This window comes from Penicillium citrinum, assembly GCF_028827155.1.
Source record: "Penicillium citrinum strain IBT 23319 chromosome Unknown utg000012l:1.0-138595.0:1.0-138660.0, whole genome shotgun sequence".
Taxonomy (NCBI): domain Eukaryota; kingdom Fungi; phylum Ascomycota; class Eurotiomycetes; order Eurotiales; family Aspergillaceae; genus Penicillium; species Penicillium citrinum.
In genome coordinates this window covers 66,787-79,506 of record NW_026622697.1, presented here as the reverse complement: position 1 = coordinate 79,506, position 12,720 = coordinate 66,787, and the positions used below count along the sequence as shown (strand labels likewise).

The 12,720-nt window shown below is 45.6% G+C and overlaps 4 protein-coding genes across 4 annotated transcripts; 3 read left to right on the top strand and 1 right to left on the bottom strand.

The window, feature by feature from the left end:
• Positions 1 to 3,041: 3,041 nt before the first annotated feature.
• N7469_011664 (uncharacterized protein) lies at positions 3,042 to 4,653 on the top strand (the record flags this gene model as incomplete). Its single annotated transcript, XM_056650569.1, has 4 exons — positions 3,042 to 3,318; positions 3,382 to 3,492; positions 3,545 to 3,854; positions 3,927 to 4,653. The coding sequence occupies 4 exons, from the start codon at positions 3,042 to 3,044 to the stop codon at positions 4,651 to 4,653; spliced, it is 1,425 nt and encodes a 474-aa protein (XP_056494925.1).
• A 646-nt stretch (positions 4,654 to 5,299) lies between these two features.
• N7469_011663 (uncharacterized protein) lies at positions 5,300 to 6,341 on the bottom strand (the record flags this gene model as incomplete). The annotated part of the gene is made up of 2 exons (XM_056650568.1): positions 5,300 to 5,414; positions 5,482 to 6,341. The coding sequence occupies 2 exons, from the start codon at positions 6,339 to 6,341 to the stop codon at positions 5,300 to 5,302; spliced, it is 975 nt and encodes a 324-aa protein (XP_056494924.1).
• A 1,753-nt stretch (positions 6,342 to 8,094) lies between these two features.
• Positions 8,095 to 8,988, top strand: N7469_011662 (uncharacterized protein; the record flags this gene model as incomplete). The annotated part of the gene is made up of 1 exon (XM_056650567.1): positions 8,095 to 8,988. One exon carries the CDS (start codon positions 8,095 to 8,097, stop codon positions 8,986 to 8,988), a length of 894 nt encoding a protein of 297 aa, XP_056494923.1.
• A 1,086-nt stretch (positions 8,989 to 10,074) lies between these two features.
• N7469_011661 (cysteine hydrolase family protein) lies at positions 10,075 to 11,566 on the top strand (the record flags this gene model as incomplete). Its single annotated transcript, XM_056650566.1, has 9 exons — positions 10,075 to 10,214; positions 10,268 to 10,416; positions 10,488 to 10,606; positions 10,669 to 10,750; positions 10,806 to 10,955; positions 11,018 to 11,124; positions 11,183 to 11,265; positions 11,340 to 11,371; positions 11,433 to 11,566. The coding sequence occupies 9 exons, from the start codon at positions 10,075 to 10,077 to the stop codon at positions 11,564 to 11,566; spliced, it is 996 nt and encodes a 331-aa protein (XP_056494922.1).
• Between the last annotated feature and the right edge of the window lie 1,154 nt (positions 11,567 to 12,720).

Genomic DNA, 12,720 nt, shown 5'->3' with positions numbered 1-12,720 from the left:
GTAAGATATCGGCAAACTGAAAAGCCAATAAAAGATATTGCTGAGGATAGATAGAGGGGAAACAAAATTAGCCAGTTCAGATAAACTATAGTATTTCCGGAAATCGGTGTCATCCCTATATTCTTTTATTGTTTCCCAGATTTTAAATACCAAGATAAACTAGATCTTATTGAGCAAAGGATAAAAATAGTAACTTTCTGGTTTTTACAAATACAATAACTTATAGAACTAAGTCATATACTATATGCTTATATATGTGACAGATACAAATATTGCTGAAACCTTCCGGCACAATGCAAACAATTCAAACAATCTTAGTAACATTGGATCCTGTGGACCTGACCACTTATCTAGAAAATATATGATATGGCTCTTGAAAATGGTTTGTATCTCAAATATATACACGACTATCAAGATATGAATTTCTTTATCAAGAAAAGCTTGAAAATAGAAGCTGTCTGACGATTTGCCAGCAACATTTCCTGTTGGGTGACGCAAACCAGAGATCCGAATAAAGTTGTAGAGTAATCTGAAGATACTTAGACAAAATAGATAGATATCAAAATCATATTTTAAAGACTTTGCTTGGGCACAACTTACTGACATCATTTTAAAGAACAAAACTCTTTTTTAGACAAAGGATCACAATCCCCGTTTTGAGACCGCTTCTTTAATTGGTAGATTTGGCAAAGCTGGCTGACTATTATAGATATATATAAGTGCTAATAATATCTATATACTACATAGATTTCTATATTGCTTAGCGCAAACATCTAGTAGTAGCAGATATTCCACCCTAAAATAGTAAGAAGAGATATCTGATTGCTCAACAGATATAGTATTGTCACGGGATCCCTGACAACGGATCTGAAGGATGATACGGTGAAGCTATAGAGCTTATCTCTTTCGGTGAAGCTACTGATCTTCACGCTTCGAACCCGATTCGACACCGCTTCTTTCTCGAAGAAGGCACGTGAGGAAAAGGTTGAATGACTTTGCTTGTATTATCCTGATTGCTTGAAGATTCTTCAAGAATCAGTCTCTCTGTATATTCTACTAAGTGATTGAATTGATCTCCTGTTCTTCTTCTTCCATTATCCCCTCACCTAGTCAACAAGTGCTAGCTTGTACCTTAGTATTGTTACACTTTGTATATCCTACTAAGTGATTGAATTAATCTCCTGTTCTTCTTCTTCCATTATCCTCTCACCTAGTCAACAAGTGCTAGCTTGTACCTTAGTATCATTACACCGAGGCGGCAGTGTTACCGTCACTTACATTACTAATATAATAAAATTAATAAAAATAAGATATTTTTTTCTCTTTTATTATATAATCTTTCTTTATTTTTTAAATAAGAAATTCTCTAATTTTATCTATGTAACGGGTCAGAACCCGATATAGGGTCACGTGTAGCACGTGACCTTGTCGTCGTGTTTACCTTTTACCCCAGATGCTGTCGGAACGGAACAATGTAGCACCGACGCTGCGCCGTATTCAAATCGCGTCAGCCACTGTATTTACATTTCTTCAAGTTTGACAATACAGTTTGCAGGCAACGCCTTGTTGAAATTAAATCTGGCCTTAGCCCTTCACATTTTGTATACTGTATTGAAATAACAATCAGATTGTCTATCAATTATCTATTTGAAATATTGTACAAACAAGAAAATTTAAATACGATAGATAGATGCTAGTCCAGGCCAAAGACAATACAGATGCCAATACCACTGCATTACAGCCAAGCTTTTGCATAATAGTGCAATTTTGCCAAGAACTAGCTTCGCCCCACATTTTGAGCGGTTTCCCGCTCATTGAGCCGCTCATGAGCGGGTGCCCAGGTCTAAGTGTGCAGTCGTCTAAAGTGGGTCCGATTCTGCCCATACTTAAGGCCTCTCACCGTTTTGCAGTCAGGCCCACTGCACCGGGTCCCTTGGGATAGAGCCTCCTAGACGATATACGGAAAGACTGCTCCGCAAGCTGGCTTCAAGTAATAGTCATGTAACTGTAGTAGATGCGCTACTAACAGAGGGAGCAGATGTGGACGCGCCAGGAGGGGACAACGGATGCAGAACAGCAGTGGCCCTTCTGGAGCGGGCCATACAGATATTGTTCGCCAAATAATCTCCGCGGGAGCAAATATCAAGTGCCCTCTCTCCCCCACAAGTATATGGACTGGAGTGTCCAGCAGTCTGCTACCTAGGGAGGCCACGCCTAGCTTCTCGGGTTGCTTCTTGAGTAAAGCGTAGACGTTAATGCTCCTGCTAAGAATAACGCCCGCATCGCTGTTCGAACTGCAGCGTCAGCAAGACATGGCGATATACTGGAGATCCTTATTCACCATGGTGCCTCTATCAAAGCCCCCGCTATCAGGTATAAGCAACTAACGGTTCTCCATGTGCTGCGCCTTGGAGGTCACGTGTCCACCGACTACTAGAGGCAGGTGCCGATGTGAATGCCTTAAGGCACATTTTCCAATGGGTAGTTACACTGCGCTGTCAGCCGATGTAGACGGTAGCTATGATGAAATTGTCCAGATGTTGCTTGCCGTAGGCGCGCAGCCGTGTCAGGAAACAAAAATAAGACAGCAGCATAGATTGCGAATTTCAGAGACAGAGAGGACATCGCGCAACTTCTCCAAGGAGGCCCTACCTCCTCCTTAGGACCATAACTCTAGCTTCATATCGCAGCCAAGCATTCTGTATACTGTATACACCACCTTGCTGCTTCCTCAAATCTATCCAGAGGAAGATATTTCAAGTCTAGAAGCAGGATTGAAGCCTGGCAGCCGAGGAGGTGGATGCCGACCCTGTGTAGATGAGTCATCAAGTTCAATTGTCAGAAGTTTGGCCCGGGAACTGTGCACAGTCCCAGGAACTCTTCCATTCACGCCTAGCTGTCCTGCTATACACCACTTGGATGATGCTGATGCTGGCCTTTGGGTTCATCACTACCAGAGAATGTGACTAAATCCCGATCATTCAAAATAATCACTTCTTACTGAGTTGACCACGCCTGAGCGGAACCCGTCATTTCTCAAAATGCCATTTGAATTCGTCATGAATGACGGTATCGACAACGCCACGAGAAAACGAATCCGACGCCATGTCTCCCTTGGACGAAATATGGGCAGAAAGTTGACGCGTGCCTCAAAGAAAGATTTGGCTCTGATGACAGCAACGTCTTTCCGTGTTCCGCGTATTGTAAAGGGGACTGTTCAAAACAACAGCCGAAACCAGGGTATCGAGCGACCAATCGATGACATGCTGCTGTTTCGTACTCTATTACCTGGCGAGTCTAAAAGCACTGTGAAGAAAGGTACCCCTTGCATGCCAATCATTTTCTAGATTGCCATTCAACTGACCCTGCTTCCCTTGTTAGTCATCTCGTTCTTGAGCTCAATGGGGTTTTCGCCTGAGTTAAGTCAAGGACTCGACTATGGTTACCTTGGCACTCCGACATGTGTGAAGAATATGTTCATCGATGATGCGTGTAAGTTACCAGATTCCTGTCTGATAGATCAAAAAATGACGATTCAACCCAGGCTTTCATAGTACCATGGCTACAGCGCTCGTCTACCTCGATGGCTTGGTAAGCGAGCCCGGGGGTAAAGTACTATCAATGCGCCACGCGTCATGTACACTCGGTCTGATACAACGAGTGGTCACTTGCCGAAGCGAGATTTCCGACCTGACAATCGCGGCTGTGATCAGCATGGCGCAATACGAGCACCAGCAACATCGGATAAAAGAAGGATCTGTTCACATATATGGCCTATTGCAGATGACCCATCTGCGAGGTGGGATACGGGATTTAATCGCAACTAATTTTGGCCTGGGGCAAAAACTATTACGGTAAGTGGTCCTATAGCATAGGCGACCCGAGAAAAAGTAATATTTCCTCAGAACTGATTAGCATAATACTAGTATTGATCTTGAATATGCGCTGCAGCTAGGCTCTCCGACAATGTTCAATCTTGAGGATACCGAAATCGGTTGCGTTGGTACGACGGACTTCGCTAAAGCGTATCTAGGAATACATTCTGTCCAAAGACCGGGTACTTCTCGACAATGCCGATTTGACTTTCTGTCAGTTCAGCTTCGTCGCCTTCTTCTATACGAAACATTCTTTGCCGCTGTGCTCAATGACGCGGTGGCCGGTACTTCGCCGAGAGTGGATGCAACTGAGGTCTACCAGAATACTGTTTTACTTGGATATCGTCTAGTTCGGATCAAGCCACTAGGCTCGCCATGTCAACTCTCATTCATCGAGAACAAAGCGCATCTAGGACTGGCAGCCTTCCTGCAGTTCTTTTTGCAGGGATGGGATGGGAAAATTACACGCAACGATCATTTGACGCGCTCACTTCTTGCAGCCGCCCACGAACTTCCCGGCGTGCAACAAGACCAGCAAGAGTTGTCTCTCTGGTTCTTCTTCATAGGAGCCGCGTCCTCGCATCTTTGGGATAATCCCTTCTGGATCTCAAGAACAACAGCTATCTTATACGGTCTCAACATTGATAGCTGGCATGGCGTCAAGACAGTTCTCGCCGAATTTCCATGGGTTAACGCAATCCATGACGCTCCGGGCCATAAGCTCTGGTGCCTATGCGACCACACCGATGATTCAGCTCCGGCACATCTGTATCTCTAGTGCTCTTGACGAATGAGCGCGTGAAACACTTTAATGGTGGCTAGGTATAGATATACCAAATCACTACTCTTGAATCCCTCGATACTGAGGGGCATATCCGGTCAGTGAAATTCAATTGATTGCTCTGGGCCAGTGCGTTCAATTTTTGAGGTTACCATTTTCTGCATAACCTTAATAACGGCATACCACTGTGCTAATGCCAGCCATCAGACTCTGAAATGGCCCAATCTCAGAATTGTGGTAAGTATTCCATATCTTTGCCGATTCGAAAATTGCCGAATTATTACAGGACGTTGGGAATTTCAAAGTTGTTGTTCTGATAATCTATTTTCTATCTGCCAACAGAACATTGCGGATAACATTCTATGATCCTTGAGTAATGCGCCTGAGCCAATTATATCATCGCTTCTTGGATTCAAACCAGGGCAGTCCAAGTAGTCTGATCAATCTTGTGGCCGATTTATGCTCTGGGCTAGACATAGCAAGCCCGATATTCCCTTTAAATCTACCTTCGTCTCGGACATGCCTGGCTATATTCTTGCACTGTGAGAGTCCATTGCAAAAGGACCTAAATTATCTTACACAGTAAACACATTGTGGTGGGAAACGCAAACCAAACATGCAGACCGCCATGTCATATCCCCAACTACAGATTGAATTCAGCTGGCAGCTCAATCAGCTTGCCAATTTCTTCAATGGTCTCGGCCCAGAGCTGCTTCTGCACGGCCTTTCCAGCAGATGACTGGAGATATGGCGATGGGCTAGTAGAACACTGATCAGTCGACAAAAAGCTTTGGTTAAGCTAAGCAGAGTTGATCTGATACGTACTTGATGATTGCCTTATCTCCAAGGAATTCTCCGTGTGACTCTCGACCTGCTACAACGGCTCCATTGATCAAAACCCACCCGCCCGCCTCAACCGGGCGTGCCAAGAAGAACTTCATGACATTCGACATAATGCGCAAATGGGCGGGAAGGACATCGCTCATGTTCGTGTTTATGAGCCCTGGACAAACCATATTCAGGATGGCCTTGGATTGGTCGAGACGTGGAGCCAGACTGTACATGAACATGGCGCACAGCATTTTGGTGTCGTTGTATTTCATTGACGGAAAGAAGAAACGCTCGGAGTCCATGTGTCCAATCAAGGTCTCGCCAGGCTCCAACGGTGCTTTCTTCTCCAGGCTTGAACTGAAATACATTCGACTTCCGACCCAGGTGATGCGCGAAGGTTCCCCAGATTTTTCTCCGCTAGCTTTGAGGTGCGGCAATAAGGTTGCGATCAGAAGGACATTGGACAAATAGTTAACTTGCAAGACAGTTTCATGTCCACTGGGGCTCTTCTCAAATTTCATCAGGCCGATTCCCGCATTGAGAATCAGGATATTGACACAAGGCACCTGCTGTTGCAAAATCTTGGAAAAGCTCAGGACACTATCATAGCTTTTCATATCAAGCTCGAGGACGGTGATTTTGGCTTGGCTGTAGAATCGTTGAATCTCTTGCTTGCACGTCTCGCCTTTTGAAACATTTCTGACAGCCAAAACTAAATGCGAAATACGGTGCTTGAGCAACTGCTTGGCTGTTTCCAACCCGATGCCTGCAGTAGCTCCGGTGATAACAGCGATTTTACCATGAAGGTTAATGTTCGGAGGCAGAGGAGTAAGTTTGGGCTGGGGGAAATTCATCGTGGAGATTGAGACCGAGCTTTGGAGCGAGTGAGTTATCGCAAGGTAGTACAGGAGAATGAACTGGTTTGATGGCCACATGAATGGAGCACAGGCTCTTTAAATGATTATCTCTGGACGCCAAGAAAGCAAAAAAAAAGTGACGGAGAAGACTCATTTCCCTCAACGGCGCTTGGTCACATTGTAATTCGGCCCACGTAGTCATTCTCTCGCCTGATTTCAGCCTCGAAGATTCTGCTTCGTCATTTCGCAGACTGACTGCAGAGGATTTCGCCTGGTCTCAGTCGTCCGAAACTCGGACATACAACAAGCCAATGAAAATCTAGGGTTGCATCTACGAGCCATGGGAACATTTCGCCAAACTTGCGCTAGTTAAACCCGCGTCTACTCTTACTTCAGGGTACACCACAGTTTGTGTCGAGTCAGGTGAGCACAATCGATTTGGAAGTCACTGTCATATTGGCTGCCGAGTATTCCATATGCTTTCTGATATGATGCGTCCCGCTCCATTTGTCACACTAACCTAGTCAGGAAACTTGTCTCTCATTGGCTGCATCCCTCGGCATGACGTAGCACGGCGAGAATAAACCAACCTTCCAAGCACGCAGCCTCGCTTTCAGTTGCATCACGTGATCATGAAACATTCTGGATCGGGGGAAGACAAGTGTATAGAGCCATTCGCGTAATATACAATTTTCTTCGTAATGAGATCATCCAGTAACACAAATGAATAGGCCTCGCAAACTCACCCTTAAGTCAGCCCCAAAACCCAAAGCCACCCAAGGAACCCGCCCTGTTGAAGCATCCCGGTTGCTTGAATAATGATGAGGCTGAGATCACGTGCAGACATATATGCTGGCTCTCAGTCTACTTGTATCTTACACATATGCTACACAACACACAATCAACTCCCTCAATTATATGAAAACTTAAGCATCACTTCAAAATCAACAGGCTCCCCGAATAACAGCTCGCCCACGGGTTTGCTGACTAAGACCAAATCCAGTCTATGGCGGTGGGTGGGTTTTGGCGTGGCCTACTTGTATCTTAAGATAAGACCCAACACAACACACAATCCACTTCGCTTAATTGAGACGGACACCACAGTATCAACTAGAACTCAGCAGGTTCCCTGTAGGCGGGTAAAAAATTTAATCACCTTACCGAAACCCGCGTTTGGCGAGGTCTATTCATACGGGCACCCAGTCACGTGATATTTCTCGCGTTCCTGGGAGCGTTATCGAATATCCTATAGATAACAACAATCTCCAGACTCTACAAGTGAACAATTGTCCCACAACGCCTTCTGGGAGCCAAGATGGAGCTCATGGTGTTTTGAGTAAAGGATAATGGCGATTATATTTGAACTGATAGTGGCCAACGGAGCTATTCCATAGGACGTCGTTACTTCCACGGTTGATGGCCCACTGCTCGTACCAATCGGCCCGGATACAGTTGTCGGATCGCCAGCATTCTCATATCCGGTCCCGGGTGCAGTCTTCCCCAACCTCCTCGACGTGTGTAAGGTACTCGCACGCGGGTCACCTCCGATATCCTGGCCGAGAAAAGTAAATAAAATCTACTCCCGATGTGTCAGAAGCTAATTCGGCTGTCTTGCTGGCATTCAATGTCATAAAAATTTGTTTGAACGGACTCTACTTATATTGGGCAGTAGTCCTAATATCATAAGACAAGTTCTTCATGACAATGTCGAATAGTTTACTCAGCAACTTCATCTTTATCCACAACAGCTATGACTCCACCCTGCAACCAAGACACTAGGGGTAGTGAGCTTGTAGCCGAATATGGCCTGGAAATATCCGGGGAGAGTATTCTCATCACAGGTGTCTCCCCAGAGAGCCTCGGCGAAAACTTCGCCAAACAAGTCACTATAGCAAAGCCAGCCGTCTTCATAATAGCCGGCCACCCGATCTCCAAACTGCACGACGTTGTCAATGTGCTGGGCACCGCACACCCAGATATCAAAATTAAGCCTCTCGTCCTGAACTTGCTCTCGTTCACCGACGTCCGAAAACCAGCAGAAAATGTCATCTCATTGACTGATGTGCCTCATATTGACATTCTGATCAATAACGCCGGCATTATGGCTTTTCCTTACAAGCAGACTGAGGATGGGTTTGAAAGTCAATTCCAGACCAACCATCTCAACCACTTTCTCCTCACGAATCTCGCCATGGAGAAAGTCCTGTCCTCGAAGGCACCACGAGCAATCATCGTCTCTAGCGGTGTTCACCGTGTAGACCATATCCGCTGGGCGGATCACAACTCCAACGAAGGCAAAAACTCCCAGCGGTGGCCGACATATGGCCAGTCAAAGACGGCTCATACCCTCATGACCGTCGCTTTCGCCGACAAACTCGGGTCCCGGGCCTCCTTTCCTTCCCTTTGTGTCCGGGTGTGCCTTTGTCCGGGTGTAAGTCACACGAATCTCTCGGCACACGGAATTCATGACCAGGCCTCCTTCTGTGTGGATCTTACCCAAAAGGACAACTCTTACTTTACTAAGTGGTTATGGGGCATGGCTGCGATGACATCAAGGACTTGGATCAAGGTGCTGCGACGCATTTTTATGCGCGCGAGGTCTGCAGCGGGACTGGTCATGTCTATGTGCGAGGAACTGTTCTAAATCCGAGTGAGGCCCGCGTACTGCTTGCGTTGCTTCCCGACGCCGAATCTCGTCTGGGTTGGCCGACATCAAAAATCAAAGATGATCTCAAGCAGTTGAGATTATCTCATGAGTAGACCAGCAACTCCTTGACCGCATTTACCACGTAACATCGTATCTCACGCGGATTCAACGGCTACATTACCAGACAAAGTCGGACATAGATTGGCTCAAAACCATCGAAATCTTGTGAATGGCTTGCGAAATGTAAAAACACCATCATTACTTGCAGGAACTATATTTTCTTTGAAAAGCATGTGTTGCGCTTTAGGGTACAATCGAATTCGTTAGTAAGAGGTGCTACACCAATCGATCGATCATTATCCAACCGATAACAATATCTGAGTTTTTATATTGATTATTACCGACGATAAGAATTGGTAAGGATTATCAGTGATATGTGAAACGTCGCATGGTGTTTCATTATTATTTCCAGTGTTGTGGGAAATGCTACGGGCAAGAAATTGAAGCTGAAGAGTACGAAGAATCCTGTATCGAGAATACTGGCTGGAGAGAGTGTGAGTGAAGAAGGAGGGGAGGAAGCTCTGGAAACTGGCCGGCGGAGTAAGAGAATGAGAGCTTATCTAAAGCACCTTGGATCGAATTATGAGCCCTTCAAATTATGCCTGAAAGGTATCCCACTCGCCCGGTGTTGATACGCACTTCGCAAGGAAGTTTATCTAGAACAATTGGGAATGGTTGCATTGGTCCGTAATATCAGCTTTCGAGATTCCAAGGATCACATGGCATCATCTCTTCAGTGTTAGGTGAGCGTTCCGTTGCGGGGCGTAAGTGTCCCGAGAAGGCGCAAGTTTCGAAGTCAATGGGATATTTTCCTGGAAGGTGTGAAGTACCGAAATCGGAAGCTGATTTTCGGGAATTCATTACTTTAGTTCCTGCTTGCGGAGATGCTCAAACCACGCTGTATTAAAGCCACTAGCAAGATATCTTTTAAGGGTCACGCTCCGGTGTTTTTAGTTCGATGTTCACCGACATCAAGCGTCTTCCCTACAAATCTGTACCACTTATCCTCTCATCACCACCATCATGCATGTTAACGCATTCTCCAACCTGCTAGTCACCATATTAGTCGGGACACAAGGCATGGTCGAGGCTTCAGATTCCGCACCCTGGCCATGCGCGGGCAATCAACCCGCAAATGCCATTGGGAACTATTACAATCAGTAGTATAACCTTCCCTCTACTTGTCCATGTGATATACTAACAATCAATGGTAAAGCTGGAACTACGCAGATGAGGTCTTCGATTTAACTAGATCGGACCTGATGAACGTGACTGAGCCAATTACCATTACCGATATGCTAGGATCTCGCAAGACTGCAGTTATAGAGCCATCACGGTCGGCGTTGGTTATTATCGACATGCAAAGTAATACCTTCTCTACACTGCAACGATCCCAACGTTCAGCTATTCTTGTCACTGACTGAAATTGCCTGCAGACTACTTCCTTCATCCGGCCCTCGCCCCCGATGCAACAGCGGGTAGGGCTATCGTCAACACGACTATCAAAATGGTCCAATTATTCCGCAAAGCGAAAATGAAGACTCTATGGGTCAATGTGAGCCCCTGAATCCAAACAAAAAGTCCCACGGTTGGAGTTAATCAATAATTGGTCGAAAGTGGGGTATTGACGATGGTGACTTGACGACGATGCCGCCCTCGCTTTTAGCCGATTTCAGCAACGGAACCAACCAAATGTCTCGTTCGTTTTTCCCGACACGTTACCTCAGATACTTGTAGGGCTAACATGGAGGTAGGCTCTTTCGGCAGCGATTTGGGACAAAGTGACGGTATTGAATTCGGCAGATTGTTGTGGCGGGGTGCCTGGAACAGTCAATCATATGGTCCGCTGGAGCCTCTACGGATTGCGGGCGAAAAAGCTGGGACTGACCTGTTGTTCCACAAAAGTAAGACATGGTTTTGAGATTATTCTTGCCCTAGGTACTTAAATAGGCTGATATAATTACAGATCGACAAAGTGGTCTTTGGGGAGCTCAGACACCTCTGGGACTTTGGCTCCAGGAGAACAGGGTTACTACGCTTTTCCTCGGTGGGGTGAACATAGACCAGTGTGTGGTGAGTCTACCAAAGTTGGACAAATGCCTTTTTGACGAAATCTGACTCCTATAAATAGTGGGGAACTCTGCTGGACGGATTCTACAAGGGCTACGATGTCTTCCTTGTTCCGGATATATCTGCAACGGACAGCCCCGACTAGTGAGTCAACGAATGGATAATGATCTTCAGAGTTGTTCGAGTTAGCCGTGCATTATTACTAATTTCTCCAAAAGTGCATCGCAAATGGTTTACTACAATACAGATTGTGAGTTTCCGAAGACAATAGTTGAAGCCTTTTTTAGAGCTCTTGCTAATTCTTGGCACAGCTCGGGGCTTCTTAGCCAACTCTTCCCAGATTATAGAGGGGATAAAATGCAATAGACCACTTGCAGTTCAAGATGAATTCGACAATAGAAAGGTCTGTCTCACATACCAACCAAACGAGTTGCAAGAAGTGTGAGATCTGCTGGTTCAAACCAAAGCGTAATCTATGGTCCATCTCCATGCGTGGATGTGCCACGTCTCTCAGTTCACTCTTCGTCCTCTATAACGGCTCTTGTGAAGATTGTCGGCGGAAATCTTTGTATACGTCCTTTTAAAGATGCTTCAAAATTTAGCTTTAACATATTTGATTTCCCGCGCCGTGATTATTTATTCTCGTAATTGCTTATACCGGTCCTCTCTCACCACAACATCTGCATCATTTTCAAAAGCAGGATCGCCAAACACAAGCTTCAGCTCTTCCAAAGTGCTATTGGCTGTTTCAATGTAACATAACTTTACTAGTCCGACAAAGAAGAGCCAAAATCTCACAATGGTCAATTAATAATATCTCCCAAGGTTATCAAAAGCGTGTGGTGAAGACACGCCGGTGACAAGATTGAAAACCCTTGGACTCGTTAGATAAATGCAAATAAATGGAAGTCGGCATTTGGGCGGTGGTAACATACCAATTGGAACTAGTCGAAATAGCACACCTGTACTACGCGCTCGCATGGGAAATATCTTGGTCGGTAGTAATCAAAGCATGGGGCCCCAGGTTGCTCCATAGAAAGCATAATGTAAATTACAAAGGCGTTGATACACGGCATATCCAATCCAGCATGACAGCATGTGTTTAGGACTTAAGAGACTATAGTCCAATCCAACAAAGGGGCCGCGTTGTTTGAATCCATGTCCATGTTAGCTGAATCAAGCGGTAGGTTTCGAATCACTTCAACGGTGGGGTCGTGAAATCTCCGTTTGATTGGCACTGCCATTGAAAGCATGCCAACTGCAAGCCCTTGAAGAGTTCTTTCCACGACGTAAGTCTCTAATTTAGGGGCCAAGCACTGTAAGATCCCAGTGACAAACTAGAGGAGACTTACTGCCAACACACCGTTTTCGTCCTGATTTGTCTGACAGTGTACCAGACAAGAGGGCAGAGACAGCGGCTGCAATCTGGAGACAGGCAGCGATGATTGCCGGGGCTTTATTGGTCTTCCTGTGTCGCATCTCCAGAATACCCTGTAATATACCTACTCCTTTGACATATGCCTGTCGGTGAAGGGTTGAACCGTCTGTTGTTCCGTTGGCCTCCTCTGTTGAATAAGGTACTTCGAATTGTATTCACAA